At 59.4% G+C, this 16385-nt stretch overlaps 1 protein-coding gene across 2 annotated transcripts in view; it reads right to left on the minus strand.

Annotated features, from left to right (window-relative positions):
• OLFM1 (olfactomedin 1) overlaps positions 1-16385 on the minus strand; it is a 37913-nt gene that overhangs the window by 11666 nt on the left and 9862 nt on the right. Inside the window, exons 1-4 of one of the 2 annotated variants that reach the window (XM_043916481.1) lie at positions 13995-14295; positions 11982-12131; positions 7128-7283; positions 4518-4737 (exon numbers count right to left, since the gene is read on the minus strand). In XM_043916481.1, coding sequence (XP_043772416.1) covers positions 4518-4737; positions 7128-7283; positions 11982-12131; positions 13995-14144 — 676 coding nt within the window. In that variant the 5' untranslated portion in view covers positions 14145-14295. Of the gene's footprint in view, positions 1-4517; positions 4738-7127; positions 7284-11981; positions 12132-13994; positions 14296-16385 lie in introns of those variants that run through there. The other variant, XM_043916482.1, reaches the window with a different exon arrangement.

A 16385-nucleotide genomic window follows, 5' to 3' on the forward strand; every position in this document is an offset into this window, starting at 1 on the left:
TCCCCTCGTGGCTGTGGAGAGGGGGAGCCGGCGGTGGGGGAGCCGGCCTGCGGGGGAGCTGGCGGTGGGGGCATCCGCGACAGCCCCGCCCCACCCTGGGCCAAGGTCTCCCCCAGCCCCTCGGAGGGAGCCGGCCCGGGGCCCGCTCACCCAGCTCCTGGCTACGGGCTGACTCTGCTCTCCTCCGGGACTGCAGGCCGCCCGCCCTGCTTGAGTCAGGGAGTTATTTTTGGTTCTCCGTCCAGACTGGTTCTGCCAAGACCTGGGGAACTGACAGGATCTAAAAAAGCCCCACGGCAGAGCCGCGAGGCCGAGTCTTGGCACATTCAGCTCACGGAAGTGTCCCTCACCTGTCAGGAGGGCTCGGGCTTTGGGCGGGGGTGGGGGGCTGGGGAGGAGGCAGGCTCGGGAAGCCAGTCAGGGGCAGCAGGCGCGTCTCAGGAGGCCGGCACGGGGGCACAGCACCCCCAGCTGGGGCCCCTGAGAGCCCAGGATGGTCTCGGTGTGAGGGGTGGCCTGGTCACAGCAGCCCCTCTGCTGAAACCCTCGGGCGCCCGCTCTTCCTAGAAGGTCACTTCTGAACAAGCGCGCAGTCTCTGAGGGCGCCTGAGCAGGCCCAGGGCGCCGTGCCCACCCAGGAATCGGGCCAGAGGCCAGACTGAGGGGCTGATGGCCACGCAGCAAGCGGACCAAGTCCCCAGACCGCCCATCGGATCCGTCTCCCCTGGTCCCAGCTTTTATCCCGTCCAGACTGGGAAGAGTGGAGCGGGCAGAGCTGGCCAGGCTGGGCGCTCAGACAGACAGGTCCCTGTGGACAGACGACCTGGGTGGGGCCGCCTCCCTGCACACGAGCCCCGAGGGGCCACCCGTCTCCCTTCCGCACCCAGCAGGGACGGGGTGCTGGGAGGCCTCTCACCATGGGCAATCCTGAGCACCCCCAGAAGGAAGCCGGTTGGAGGGGGGACACCAGCCTGCATGGACCCCACTGAGTTCACTGCTGTGAGCAGCACTTGAACTTGGGTTCCCCCCATCCTCACCATTCTAGTCAGACCCCTGCAGACTGAGACACCCTGAACTCCCCTCTCAAAGCTGAATGTAAATCCACGTGTACTCTTTTATCCACTGTCCCTGGCTCTGTCCAGGCCCCTGGGGAGGAGGAATGGGCCCCTCTCTCTGTCTCCTTGACCTTTGACCTTGAGCGCTGGAGGCCCAGGACGGATGGTCTGACTGGGGGGGGAAGTCCTAAAATTAGCTAGTTCTCTTATTTTGGGCTTCCCAGGTGGCGCTAGTGGTAAAGAGCCCACCTGCCAATGCAGGAGACATAAGAAACTCAGGTTCGATCCCTGGGTTAGGAAGATCCCCTGGATGAGGGCGTGGCAGCCCACTCCAGTCTTCTCGCTTGGAGAATCCCATGGACAGAGGAGCCTGGCAGGCTACAGTCCAAGGGGTCACAAACAGGTGGACACAACTGCGTGCACACACACGCACCTCTTGTCTTAGAGACAGGACAATTCTGGGGCTAACGGGACACGTGGATGAGTACGAGAGGCATTCCGCGCTGGCTCTGAGTCTCTGGCTACAGCTGGGTTAGCTGCTGCGGCATCTGACTGCAGGCTGTCCGGGCGGGGCGGCAGTGAAAGCTTGGGGGCGGGGCTGCCGGGCAGTCCTGCCTCCCCTGCCCGGGAACCAGAGGACTCCTGAGAGACGCTGAGGCCAGGGTCCAGTTCCCGAAATCAGAGTTTCTGATTCAAGTTCTGGCTGGGCCATTAGGAAAAACACACAATCCCATTGAGAGAAGGATTTAAAAATGGAAACAGAAAACCAATGGAACCAGCAGCCCTTGTTTTTTTTTTTCCCCCTGTGCGTGTTCTGGGCTCAGAAATTGTCAGCAACATCGATGTGAAAAGGAGAGACCTAATTAAGAGGACTTTGGGGAAACTGCAGGGAGACCCTGGTCCCCAGTCTCACAGCCGGAGGGTCACTGAGATGCTCTTCACTACAGCAAGGGGCCTGCGGGCAGATTGAGACCCGGAACCAAAGGGCGAGGTGTGGGGGGGGGGGTGCGGGGAGGGCAGGGGCCGGGGAAGAACTGCTGGCCCCCGAGACGCTGTCTCCAGGAGTCCTGCCCGCCCAGGACGGCATCGTGAGGGCGGCTGGCTTCCTTGTGCTATGCTCATCGGCTGCCTCCCAGCAAGGAAAACAGCCTGCTAAGATGGTACCTGCTTGTACCTAGCTGTACCTAAAATAAAGACTAAATGAAGTAGCCACAGAATATTAGTTGGGATTTAAGTAGCGAGCTTGAATGAGAACCTAGGATGTGGGGGAAGCAGCAGCTAAATCTGCGACCTGTGGTCTGTCCATCTACCCACCTCCCTGACTGCCATCTGCCTAGCTGTCTACCTGCCAACCACGTCTATCACTTACTACCTCCTCACCTGCCTATCTGTGCCTCCACCACCTCCTCCGCGCCGGGCATGGTCAGTCCGCGATGTGAACTCACGCAGTGACCCCCAGGGCGCAGGGACCCCTCTGCTTTCGTTTTACGATGAAGAGGTGGCTGAAACCGGAAGCGGTCAGTGCCCTGGTTGAGCCACACGGCCCTTGCTGCTTTAGGACACCGCTGGGCGGGGTCCTCAGTTTGCTACCCTCCTGCATCGCCTGCCAAGTGTGGTTAAGGGCAGACCCCTCGTCACCCCCACCGCCACCAGCTCAGCAGGCCCCCCTCCGGGTCAAGGTCCTTCTGAAGAAGGAGTTACGCACAGAAGCGGCTGCACTCAGCGGTGGAGAGCAGGGCTCCGGGGGCCCGTGTCCTCTCTCCTCACTCCCCGAGGGCGGCCACGTGAAAGCCCCAAGATCTCTAGCCTGAAAACGAATTCACTGAGCTTCTAAAAATAGGCTGAGTTTGGAGAGGAAGGCCGCCTGCCTGGGCTGGGCAGCGTTCTCCTGCAAAGGCTCCTAGCGTCTCATCAGCGCTAACTTCTCTCTCTGAATTTCCACCTTGCTGCTTGATCGGTTAATTGGAAAATGTGGAGGTTTAATCTTGGTTTCTCCCTGGTCTACATGGTCTGTCTACCAGGGAATAAAAACAGTGCTGTCTGCAACGAGTAACAGGAGAGAGCCCTCAGGGGAGCATCTGGAGGGTCTGGAGAGCGGGACGGGAGCACGCGTCTTTACAGGCAGAAACCAAAGACGGTGTCTGCCAGAAGTCACCATGCAGCCCGTAACCACGGATAAGCCCGACATCCAGTAACATTGCAAACACTCCTGCTGACTCCTGGATGCTGATATGGGAGGGCGGGTGGAGACCGTCCAGCCCAGACCGATCCTGAAACTGTCCCAGGTCACCCAGCCCTGGACACAGCAGGACGTGGGCACGAGGCAGCACATGTGAAAAATGGTAGCACAGAATCCCTCATGTGATGCCGACAAGTGTACACATCACAACAGATTCCTTCCAAGGCTCCAACATCGCTCACCGCCCTCGCTGGGCCTGGGGGACTTTACCAGGGCACCTAGAACACCGTTAAAAATAACCCAGACATGGGAACCTGTTCAAACAAAAGGTTGGCTGACTCTGTCTCCTTGCCCTTTGAACGTTCTCTGTCTCCCACCTAATAGCACTGGGGATTTTTTTTTTAAGTACTTGTTCTTTTGGAATGTTTTAAGTTTAAAATAAGGCATTTGTAGTGTGCGGGGGGTGGGGGATGAAAAGAGACTCAAGTGAAAACACCAGCTAAAACCTAAAGAAACTTGTGCATAAAGCAGAATTACCCTAAGTTGCTCTAAAAAGTAAACAATAAGAAAATGAATAACCTTTGCATTAGAAAACAGTGAGTGAGAAGGGCCAGCCAATCTTTTCTAAGAAAACCTAAAAATGGAATTGGGATTTAAAATGTGCATTTTCAAAGTGGACTCCGACTTGGACATGTTAAGATTTGCTAAATTTACCAGAAAGTTGATGAGGTGATGGGTATCCACCACAGACAAGACTCAGAAGGAGCCCGGGGCCACCGGCTCCCAGCCCCGCCCCTCAGGTGCTAGAGGGACTCCCTTGCTTGTTATGAATGGCGAGCCTTCCGCCTTGACATGATGGAATTTTCTGCATGGTTCGGTTTCTCAGGGAGCTTTGTCAGCCCTCTCCTGAAAGCTGGAGGGGATGAGATGTGCTTCCAGCTCTATGAAACTCCTGTCCTAAAAAGCCACCCAACACACACAGACACAAGCACACACGCACGCGTGCACACACACACACACACTCTTCATCTAACATCAATTTTCCAGATGTGCAACTCAGTGGGGTCTGTGAGCTGGCCTCTGCACGGGTTGGCCAAGGCCCTAGGACAGGCGCGGCCTACACTCCTCAGCTACCTGTCCAGGCAACCCTACCCAGGAGCCCTAATCCAGCCATCGCTCGGGAAGCCAGGCGGGCGCTGTCCGGTTCAGCACCACTCCCTGGGCCTGCGTGAGCCAGCGGCGGGTGGGCGATGCAGTGCCCGCCCGCGGGGTTCTGGGCCTACCTAGTTTTTGCATGCATGCACGGAGCCTTTCTTCAAGATTGGACACTCTGCTCTGCAGTTCATCGTAGTCATAGGCGCCAATTTCCTCTTGCAGCTCGTTAAGCACTGCCGTCAGATTCTGGACCTCCTCCTTAAACTGCAATACCAATTTGGCATCGGCCTTGTACTCCTCCAACACAGGTATCAAAGGCCTAAGTTCATCCATTTTCGCTTTTATCGCCTGCAAGGTTAAAATAAGCTGGGTTCAGTGCGATGCGTGCAGAAACTTCTAACACCCTGCCTTGGCCTGGCTTCTCCCTAGGTGAGGGAAAATGTCCACACTCCCGCTTTCTTTATAGATTGATTTATTCTGGTCCACAGAAGAGTATATTAAACAGTCTTCAGAACACCAACATATTTGGGAAAGGTCTTTATTGTCAGTTTAGAATGCAACATCTTAAGGTTACATGCTTTAAGTCACATACACAAAGTATCTCTTTTTTTGTTTGTTTTTGTTTTTTCAAAAAATGCATTGACAAGGGTTCAAACTATTCATGAAATGCATCTACAGTCACATGCAAAAGAGATCCTGGTTGTGTTCAAGGTTCCTTAGGGGCATGGTGCTAAGTAACGGGAAATAATTGTAAAAATGCAGGGTGCAAAAAAAGCTCTCTGGCCCTCTGTCATGGTTACATGGGAGTGGACTGCTTCTTCAGTCTGCAGCATTGAAAAAACTCTTTTAAGTTAGCCCTGCAAGCAAGAAAATGAAAACTGTTGAAGAACTAGCTTACTAGCCTGCCTGAAACAGATAGCCATTAACAGACAAATATTTAAACCATCACTTAAAAAAAATCACGCTTCAAGACTAGAGTCAGTCCAGACAAACTGCTTTCACAGTCCTTTAGGTACCCTCACAGCAATTGCTGCTGCAAGAGTTCAAGGCAGTTGAAGTGTGCTCAGAAGCAAGGGTAGGCTGACGTCCCCCCCCAGAGCCATAGGATTCAAGATTTGGGAACTAGGAGAGCATGCTTGCAAAGAGGAGCTAGCCCATGGATGCTGAAGACATCCCTAGAGGAATCTGAGACTACCCCGGGGAAGAGAGTGCTGGCCTTATGAGCAGAGACACAAGCTCTTTTGGGTCAGGCAGGTCAAAGTCTCTTTCCGAGATAATTCATGGTGACATGTCAGAAGCAAGGACAGGTCCACCTGAGTCCAGAAAGAGAGATCAGCTCATTTCTCCTCAACAGGATCAAGCTGCTATTATTTTATTTATCATATAGATTTATAACTTCATTAGCTTGCCATTTCGTCTATATAATGTATGGCTTTTACAAGCGAATTAGTTCTTGCTGCACGCAGGGAGAGCATCAAAGGAAAACATTAGCATAAAAAGGCCGGAAGACCCAGAGCGTCAGCAGTTTGCAGTCCAGCGGGGCTGTGTAATCTGACCCGTTCATTTACATCTGGGCTCAGTTTCTAATTAACATGCGTGTACGCCTTAATTAAGGTGCATATCATTTGTCAATGTAATGATTCTGAAGCTGAGTAAACTCTAGGTGTATATATACACATTTGTACATATGTATATATGATTTTAGGTGAAACCAACTCTGACTTTAATAGCGGAGTTATGTGGAGAAAAGAAAGACTAACCGGGAGGTTGATGCTGGTGTCTCTCTGCCTTCCCTGCAAATCTACAGCAAGCCCTGTTGCCGCTAAATTAGGTCAGATGTGAAGAACTGCCCTGAGCAATCCCTGCTCAGAAATGGCTCTAATCAATTAAGCTAATCCTTGGCTAATGTGATTCACCTGCAGCAGCTGTGGGTCGGGAAGGACAAATCGTGTCCCTTCCCAGCTAATCTGTGACTTGGCTGGAGAAGCTGGGGCCTGGGGTCCTGGCCTGGGAAGCTAATAGGTGTGAAAACCGCACCTCAACTCTGCCCCTTTCAAGGTGAATTTCCCCCAAACCAGGGCAAGGGCAGGTGGCCTCTCTACTTCCAAGGAAGGCTGCCGTTGGCAAGAAAAAGAGCAATCCTTGCTGGGATCCTCCCTGGCTTCAAACTGCTATTCTGGAGGGAGAGTGGGAGCAGGAGCTGGAATCACAGTCTCAGAGAAGGGGAGGGAAGAGGGGGGAGGGGGGAAAGGGGGGAGGGGAGAAAAGGGGGGAGAGATGGGGAAGGGAGAAAAGGGGGAGGGGAGGAAGGGGGAGGGGAGGAAGGGGGAGGGGAGGAAGGGGGAGGGGAGAAAAGGGGGGGGGGAGAAGGGGGAGGGGAGAAAAGGGAGGGGAGAAAGGGGGAGGGGGAAAGGGGGAGGGGAGAAGGGGGAGGGGAGAAGGGGGAGGGGAGAAGGGGGAGGGGAGAAGGGGGAGGGGGGAAAGGGAGGGGGGAAGGGGGAGGGGGGAAGGGGAGGGGAGAGATGGGGAGGGGAGAGATGGGGAGGGGAGAGATGGGGAGGGGAGAGATGGGGAGGGGAGAGAAAGGGGAGGGGGAGGGGCAGAAGAGGGAGGAGGGGGAGGGGAGGGAGGGGGAGGGGAGGAGGGGGAGGGGAGGGAGGGGGAGGGGAGAAGGGGGAGGGGAGGGAGAGGGAGGGAGGGGGAGGGGGGAGGGGAGGTGCAGGGGCCGCAGCACGTACCTTGAACTGCCTGGCCAGGTGCTGCTTGTGGCTCTCCTCCACCTGTCTGAACTTGGACTCCAGTCCTTTCATCTGGTTCTCCATCTTCTCCACGTACTGCAAGTCCCTTTGGGTCCTCCGGTCCAGGACCTCTATGGACTGAGACATGTTCTGCACCTGTCAAAAAGGCAACAAACAGGTTCAAGGACGAGCGTGCGCAGGTGCCCGGAGCTTGTATTTGCCTCCTACAGAGACAGCAGCTGGAGCCGGAGGCGGCCTGTGCGTGACTTAACTAGTTTGTCACCAGTATCGGGTTGTTATGAGCAAGAATCCCTCAACAGAGCAAATGGTCTGGTCAACATTTCCTCTGCCATCTTCCAGGACGTGTTCTTACAACCAGGGTGCAGGGACCTCTGGCTCCCTGTGGGTCAAAGCTCCAGGCACATGGCCTTGGGTGGCTTTTTCCTTCGGGGGGGACAGGCAGGCACAAATGCCAACAAACATGAACAGCATGGCTGGGCTCCTCTATCTCCGGGTACAGACCTCTCCCCCTAAACCTCAGGGCTGGGGGCACAAGCACAGTGCTCGGGGGGCAGGGGACGGGCTCCCTACTTCCGCATCTCACACACCATCCGTCACACCCCACGGTATCATAGGCAGATGACTGCTCTGCAAACATGCACATTCAGAACATAGAGTCAGGAATCAATCACCCAGCAAGTGAAGAATCGCTGTTCCACATCTTTACAGGCAGATCTGAATTGATTCTAGCCTCAAGATGAAACTTTAATATTCAACAGGGTTCCAGAGAGCTTAAAAGAAAAACAGTTTTAGGGCAGCTACCTGGCAGCGCATTCTATTTTCAGGAAGCTGGCTTGCCCTTCTGTGCCCAGGCATTGAGGGTGGCGGGGAGGAGAAAAGAGGTGGGCCATTTTCTCAGAATCGAATCCAATCACTAGCGGGAAGATAACTCCATAATCGCAAATCTTCATTTCTGATTTTTTTTTTTGCTGAATTTGCAGATACCCTCCCTTTTGGGAACAAAATTGCTTTGGGTGTGAGGCTCAGCTTTGCCTGGTCAGTAACAGAAGAGATGATAGTGCAGTCCCCCCACCAAATAAAAGACCAAGAGGCTTCTCAGTTCGGAAAACTGATGCTGCTCAACTTGGCGCTGAAAAATGCCTGGGATTCTATGGTTTGTTACCTGAGAGTAATCCACATGAATTCGGTTTAAAATTTCAGGTTTATAACATATAGCATGTAGATGACTATGACTCCCTCTGACCCGTTCTCTTTAGATGCTTCAGGGGAAACTGAAATATATTTACTTTATTACGTCAGGTCTTCCTGTCCCCCATCCCTCCACAACGGTTTATTCTGTCTCTTTGAGTAACTGCAGACTTCTGGGACAATTTGAATTTCCTTTATCCTTCCAGGCCCCACACAAATGCCACCTCCTCCAGGGAGGCTTCCTTGATGCACCGAGCCAGAAGTGGCCAAACACCAGCTGGAAACAACATCACCTTGTTGGCGCAGCAGCCACACACGTCCCTGTCTCAACCGCCAGGAGGGAGGGGGATGGGCCTCGTTCACACGTGTTACCAGCACACAGGTCCAGCCCCTAAGGCACAACCACAGCAGGAGGAAGGAACAAAAACGCAGCTGCTGCAGTCAAGACCCTGCCCCCCTCCCTCCTGGGTGGACTGCTGGAGCCACAGCAGAACCCACGCGGCTGCTGACTAGACTCCGCTGGGCAGAACCGGCTGGGCCCTCGCTGGCGTCAGCCTGGTCTTCTCAGGAGGCCACACACAGCCCTCCCGGCTGTTCAAACGCCAGAAGGATGCTGTTAATGAATCTGTGTGTTAAGTCGCTCAGTCATGTCTGACTCTTTGCGACCCCACGGACTATAGCCTGCAAGCTCTTCTGTCCATGGAATTCCCCAGGCAAGAACACTGGAGTGGATCGCCATTCCCTTCTCCAGAGGAACTTCCCAACCCAGGGATCGAACCTGGGTCTCCTGCATCACAGTCAGACTCTTTACCATCTGAGCTACAGGGAAGTCCTGTTTTAATGAATTTAAATGGTTTTAAATCAAATTTTAAATGTAGGAAACACATTTTAAAGATGCCAAGCTACTCACTTGCCCTATGGAGTCCCCCGCCCCCCTCCAGTCCTTTCCAGGCCTCCCTTTCCCTCCAATCAGAGCAGATAATCAAGCCCCAGGCGGCAGTCAGGCCCCTGGGTCTCAGACCCACAGCCTGGAGGCCCTGCGCTGAGCGAGTCCACCCTCCTCCTTGTGGGTGTGTCCCCAGAAGCCGACGGAGGAGTTCAAGGTCACACAGCTGCCAAGGGCACAGGGCAACCGTCCCCCGCCCCGCCGAAGGTGGCCACAGGTGCTGAGACAGGCAGGGCGGCGGCCACCCGAGCGGCAGACACCCCTGGCCTGGAGGGGACCCCGGTCACTAGTGTCTATGGCACGTTTCCTAGGCTTCAGGCGCTGGGCTGTGGATCGCATCTGATCTTTACAAAACCCCGGGAGGCCGGCGCTATCACAAGTCTCACTTTACTGAGGGGACCAAGGCTCAGAGAAGTTAGGTGACTTGGCGACTGTCGCACAGCAGACAGCCACCAGGCAAGGCCTGGACCGACTCCAGTGCCCACCCTTTCAAATTCTGGGCCTTGAGCTTCTTCCCAGAGAACAGAGCCTGAGGCTCTAATTCGGGGGGTGGGGGGCAGGGGGGGTTGCGTTCAGGAGACACTGGGGCCAGGCTCCTCCGAGACTGCGGGCCTCAGCAAAGCAGCAGCAAGGCTCGCCTTTCGGAAGCTCCTGGGGTGGGTTTTAACAGGACCCCAGGCTGGAGAAGCAGGCAAGCTGGGACCCCAGCCCCAGCGAGAGAACAGATGCTCAGAAGGAAAGGGGGTGGGAGGCCCCCCACACACCGAGGACGGCTTCTGCCCTAGAGCACAGTGCCCGCCAGGGTGTAAAATCGGGCTCTAAATTTTTCAGCAGTTGTGCCAGGCGGACACGGGCAGGAAGGCGCCCGAGGCCAGGGTTCCCGGGGGCTCCGCATGCTTTCTGGAGCTGAGCAGGCCTCCCAGGGCTCCAGGGCCGCCCGCCAGCCCCCGAGGCCCCTCCGAGCTCCACCCTCTCCTCCACAATCATGAATAATTAAAGGCCCAATTAGGCTCTGGTCTAGTTTGCTGGTAATAAATGTGTGTGGAACCAGTTACATGCATCTTTCTTTAATTCTTTCACAGTGATTTACTGGGGTGGCTGAAGATGGTGGAGCAGAGCACACGGGGTCCTCGAGGGGAGCCAGGCTCCACGGCCCCCTGCCTCGGGGCGGGGATGAGGCCCCTCCCAGCCCCTTTCAGAGGGCGAAGCTCCAGGAAGCCCCCACCCTGCCCTCCTGATTTCCAGAGAGAGCCTGCGCTGAGCTGGACAGACTGGGCGGGCTGCAGGGCCTCCAGTCCCCCCAAGGGGGGCCCGCCCCAGGGAGGCCCCCCGCCCCCCTCCTCCACAGCTCCTGCTGCTCAGCTGATGGGGGTCACGGCTTTCCTGGGGCGTGTGGCATACATGTGTGTATAAGTGAGCACTCGTATGTGATGTGTGTGTGATGTATGTACACATGTGTGTGAATTTGTGTGTGGTGCGTGTGTGTGTGTTTACATGCGATTGTGCATGGCGTGTAAGAAGGGGTGTGCCCTTGTGGGGTGTGCATGTGACCGTGTGTCTATGTACTTGTGTGTATGTGTGGGGTATGTGTGTATATGAGTGTGTTTATGAGTATCTGTGTGCATTTGCGTGTGGTGTCTGTGTGTATCTGTGTGCAGTTGTGCACACATGCATATGTGTGCTGCGTGCGTGTGGTGAGCGAGGGGTCCCGAGGTGCCACACGCCATCTCCCTGGGGAGGGTGGTGATGGAGCAGAAGGGCTGCCCTCTCCCCCGCCCCCAGGAGCTCCCGGGACACCCGGCGCTCAGGTTCTGAGACCCCAGGGCTCCCCTGTGGACTGTCCCGGGAGGCGGGATGGCCGTGATCCGGGGCACGGGCCTCCGTGGGGGGCAGGGGGGCTGGCTGGGTTCAGAGCTGGCACCCCTGCTCGCTGGCTGTCTACCTTGGGGTAGTCAGCCCGCCACCCTAGACCCAGATTCCATGTCTTGAAACGGGGTGAAAATCTCACCAGCTTCACCCAGCTCTTGCAAGGAGCAACTGAAAGAGCAGATTAGCCCGCACGTGCTGCTCCCAGGTGAGTCACAGAGGTGATGACTTAATCTGCGGGAAGGCATCCACAGGAGCGAATGCCTGGCCTGGCCAGCACTCAGTCCAACCACCCAGAGGCAGGGAAAAGCCCCCACTTCGGCCATGATCCCGGGAGCACGGGAGCGCTCCAGGTGTGGCTCGGGGACAGCTCTGGCCCCCTGGACCCCTGGCTGTGGGCGTGAGCCCTAGACGGCAGTGTGGGAGAGGGGAGAGAGGCCCGGATGCCCCCTCGCTCCGCCCCTGTGGCTCTGGGCGGAGGTACTGCCCCCACTCGGGGCAGCCCGGGGGAGTCTCCTCCCTCCCTCCCTCCCTCCATCCATTTCATCCATTCACCAATATTCCCAGCAGGCCGTGCCGGGGGAGAGCGAGGCCTCAGAGCTGGGACGCACCCTGCAGGCTTGCCACGCCTTGCAGCCAGCACGGGGCACACACACACACACACACACACACACAGCCACGCACCCCCATTGACTCACACACACACAGCCATGCACCCTCATAGACTCACATGCAGACACACACACAGCCATGCACCCCCGCAGACTCACACACACACAGCCATGCACCCCCGCAGACTCACACACACACACGCGCGCGCCCCGCAGACTCACCTTCTCCAGCAGCTGCCTCAGCTGTCTCGTGCGGGCGTCCCGCGAGCACATGGCCTGCTGGGGGGCGACCACCGTGCAGATGCACCTGCCCTCACTGTCCTGGGCAGAGCTATATACCTGCCAGCTCTCCTCAGGGTTGGTGGGCAGCACCTGGGGGGCGGGGGGGGGCGGAGAGAAAGTGAGACCACGGAGCATGACCATCACATCCAGCCCCCGGGAAAGGGCAGGAAAAAGGGGTCCAAAGACAGCCGCTGACCTTGGGGGGGGGAACCCAGATGGTCTCCCATCAGGATCCCCAGGGCTGGAAGGGAGTCTAACAGGCAAGGCTCTTTCAGACATATTTTTTAATTCAAGGGATTTTGAAACTTAGGGGGTGTTCAGAGTTTTGGCGTCTGACCCAGCTGACAGGTTCGGTGGAAGGGAGGGGTGAGCAGAGGCTGGGAGCTGGGTGAAGGAGCGAGCAGGGAAGCAAGCGGCTGGTTGACTCACAGCCGCACGTAATTCAGAAACAAGATCTCCTCCCGTAAGCAGAGCAGGGGCGGCTGGCGCAGTCGCGCTCCGCTGCTCCCGAAGCTGGGGAGGAACAGCCAGGATCCAGCTGCCTGTTAGCCCAGAGCTGGGATGACCCCAGGCCCTGGCTGCAACCGCGGCCCGCCTGGCAAAGGCCCCCGAGGGGACGCTGGGCTTCCAGCCCACGCAGGCTGCCGCCCACGAGCCGTTTGGCAGATGTCGCCAAGTTGCTGGTGACAGGCTCTGCCGGGGTCACACCCAGCCTCCGCCCCGAGGTGTGCCCCAGCCCCGTCACAACACCTGAGCCGCACACGGCTGCTGACACACGGACATGGTGTCACCTTGCAGCCCAGCTCAGGTGGTCCCGACCGCCAGGTGCCCGGGCGGATACGGCCGGCTGAAAACTCCCCCGAGCACAGAGCCTGCAGTCTGCCGTGTGGCCGCAGGTCACCTCCCTTCTATTTTTAGCGTGGGGATGGGGCGAAGTTGGGTGGATGGAGTCCAGGGTACAAATATTGCATTTCATTCATTTCCAGCCCCAGGGGCACAGGACCCCGAGGCAGGAACAAAGTCATCAGTAGGAAAAGGGCTGCATGCAGTCCTGGGGAGGGCAGGTGAGGTGAACGGGTGATGGTCAGAAGGGGTCACCGGGACAGCCCCTCGGAGCACGGCGCCCTTCACAGCCCAAGGAACGGCGCGGGAGAGGAGCGCGTGTCCTTCACCTCTCCTTTCCGCCGAGAGGGAGCCGGCCTGGGCGCGCCCCCTCCTCCGCCCGCCCCGCTCCCGCCACTCCCCGAGCCCGCCGCTCGCCCCCTCCCCCAGGGCACCGAGAAGGGACGAGAAGCGCCTGGGGAGGCAGGGCGGGAGGGGGCGCGGAAGGCAAGGCGCGAGTCCCGCGGCTGCGCCTCCCGGCCCGACCGGCCCCTTTGCACCCTCCGCCGCGGGGACCGGGGGCCTTCCGCCTGGGCTAGGGGGAAAGGCGCCTCGGGACTCCGAGGGCAGGAGCTCCTAGCCCGGCCGCCCGGCCGCCCGGGCCCCACTCCGGCCGGTCCAGTCCGGCTTTTGCCAAGTGGGCCGGGCTCAGCTCCGAGCCCAGACTGGACCCGCCGGACGGGGGCCACCGCGTCTCCCTCTGACTTGCTGAGTGACCTTGGACAAGTCCTCAAGACCCCTGCCTCAGTTTCCAAACCTTGTCAACAAGGGACGTATTAGTTGAATGTGGACTCCAAGCCTCTGAGTCCCGGGCAGGCTCCCGGGAGGCCCCCGCGAGGGGACCGGACAGAGGCGGGAAGCGCCACACAGAGGGGCCCGCGACCGGCGGAGTGGCCGAGGCTGCGGGCGCGGGGAGCAGGGTCGCCACCGCGGCGCGCGGAAGCCGCGCGGATCCCGCGCGTGGCCCTGCCCCTGCGCCCTGCTCCCAGCGCGGCGCCCTCTCGCCCGGGGCTGGGGAGCGGGAGGGAGCGGGAAGGAGGCCCCGGCAGGGCGGGCGGCGGGCGCACTTACGCCGGTGCTGCGGTCGAGCGTCCCGCCGCTGGCCGCCGAGAGCTTGGTGGTGTTGAGGCCCACCAGCGAGGGCAGCGTCTGGGACATCCAGTTGGTGATCATGGCCATGGTGCTGAGCACAACCCCGATCTTGAGCAGCGGCACCGACATCGCGCCGGGAACGCCTCCTGCGCCCGCGCCGCGCCGGCGCCGGCTCCGCGCCCCGGGCAGCCTTCAGGCGGCGGGCACCGCGGCGGGCAGGGGCGCCCGGCCGTGTCCCCGCGCCCCCTCCGCCCGCCGCCGCCCACCCGCCGCCGCCGCCGCCGCCCCGCGCGCCCCGGCCATGGCCGCGCCGCCCCGGGCGCCCGGGAGTGTGGCCGCCCCTCCGCTGCCCGCCGTCCGCTGCCGCCCGCCCGCCGCTGGGAAGGGCCGCCGGCTCGGGCTCCGGCTCCGGCTCTGAGTGCCGCGCGGGCTGCGCGCGGGGGCCGCGGCCAGGAGGCGGGGACACGGCCGGGCGGCGGCCGACGCAATCTGCCCAGGAAATGGGTGGATTTTTCCTCTCCACTCCGGCTCCCCGCCGCCCCCTGGCTGCTGGCAGCGAGGTCTGCAGAGCCCCGTCGACCGCGAGGAAAGACAGACCACCGCCCCCCAAGTCATCAAAATCCGCCCTCGAACACGGCGGCCTCGGCGCACGAGCTGGGCGGGCCGCCGCTCTCCCACCCTCAAGACCGCCGGCCAGCCAAGCCCCGGCACCGCTCTGAGACCCCACCCGCCCACCCACCCACCCAGCCAGGTCTCTCTTAGCCCCAGGAGCCCAGCAGAAACCCAGACAGCCGAACTCTTGGCTCCAAACACAGCTCGTGGTGGGGGGGCTCCAGCTCCAGCGCTGGCGGAGGGGGCCAGGGGAAGCAGAGAGGCCCCTCTGGGAGTCCAGGGCAGCTGGGACCCGCAGGCCTTTGCTGGCAGCCCCGGCACCGCCCAGTGCGGGCTCCCGGGTCAGGCTGTGAGGGGTGTGGGCACGTGGCAGCTGGGCAGGAGCTGGGCGTGGGTTAGGGGCTCAGGCCTCTGAGCGGGGTTGCTAAAGCTGCCCCACCTGGGGTGAGTGTGGTCCAGGTGGTGGGGACCTGGTAGTCAAGGACCTGGGGGCCAGGGGCGCGTGTCCTCACTGGTTCCTCCTTGGGGTTGCGGGGTGGGGGGAGCTGGTGCCCCGGCAGAGGGGCAGGGGGGCCGGGCAGGCTGGCACAACTCCCCAGCCCTTGGCAGCATCTGAGCCAGGACATGTGAAATCCCCTCTGAAGCACAGGCATGATGGGGTCACACATCTTAACAGGACTTTAGAGTTTGCAGGCGGCTTCTGACGGAGAAGAAAGGTGCTCCCCCAGGCCCCCCAGCTAAGGGCAGCACCCCACGACACTCTCTGTCTGCGTGGAAATCAATCTCCCTTCCGGGCAGGCCAGAAGCGCAGACAGAGGCGGAAAGGTGCTGGCTTTCTGGGGCCACCGAGGAGGGACACTGCTTTCCTGGGCTCCATTCTCTGCTCCCAGGGACAGAGGACGCTAACAGCCAGGACGGCCCTGGCCTGAGCGCGGGTGCGAGACCCATGAGCCGAAGGGGCGCCTTAGGCTTGTTTTTCTGGTTAAAGCAGGGATCTGAGGCAGCCTTTGGGTGGCAGGCAGAGAATTTCAAGAGTTGGGGAAGGGCGCCATCTCCCAGTGCCGGCGGGTACTGCAGGCTCTGCAGGCGTTCGGGCTGCCCGCCCGGTGAGGGGTCGGCGGTCCCCCACGCTGGGCTCCTTTCTCCTTAAGTGAACGTTAAACACCAATTTAGGGCTTCGAGCTGTGCCGACCCAAATCATGCACACCCGCTTCCCGCTGCAGAAGGACACGCACCCCCGATTTTGTTGGGACCGCTGCAGATCCCACCCGAGGCTGGTGTCTGCAAAACCCTGACGCTAGCCATCGGGAAGCAGCAGATTCTTATCACCTCCTGTGTGCACGATGTGGGTGCAGTGAGCTGCAGGCCCCGGATCAGAGCCGGGACACGCGGTGCCGCCGGCTGTAATCTCCCAGTTCAGAAACAACACCAGCACGGCGGAGCAGACTCCCAGCACCGTGCAGGAACAAAAACCTCCCGACAACCAGCCAACCGACCAAGACAGGCGGCTCAGAGTGGTCGCTCCGTGTTCAGAGTCTGCGGCCGGACAGCCTGGGTGTGGGCAGCCTGGGTTCTCTGCCCCTGACTGGTTGTGAGACTTCAGCCAAGGTAATTAGCCCTCCCGTGCCTCAGTCTCCCCATCTGTAAGGGCATGACAGCAGGGTGTGCGAGGCTTCAGTGAGTCAGCGCAGGGGCAGGCATGGCAGCCAGTACCGGTACCCACCCTCGTCACGCTCGCTTTGCAGAAGACGCAGGGTG

The sequence above is a fragment of the Cervus elaphus genome, chromosome 11 (genome assembly GCF_910594005.1).
Source record: "Cervus elaphus chromosome 11, mCerEla1.1, whole genome shotgun sequence".
In the NCBI taxonomy this organism is placed as follows: Eukaryota; Metazoa; Chordata; class Mammalia; order Artiodactyla; family Cervidae; genus Cervus; species Cervus elaphus.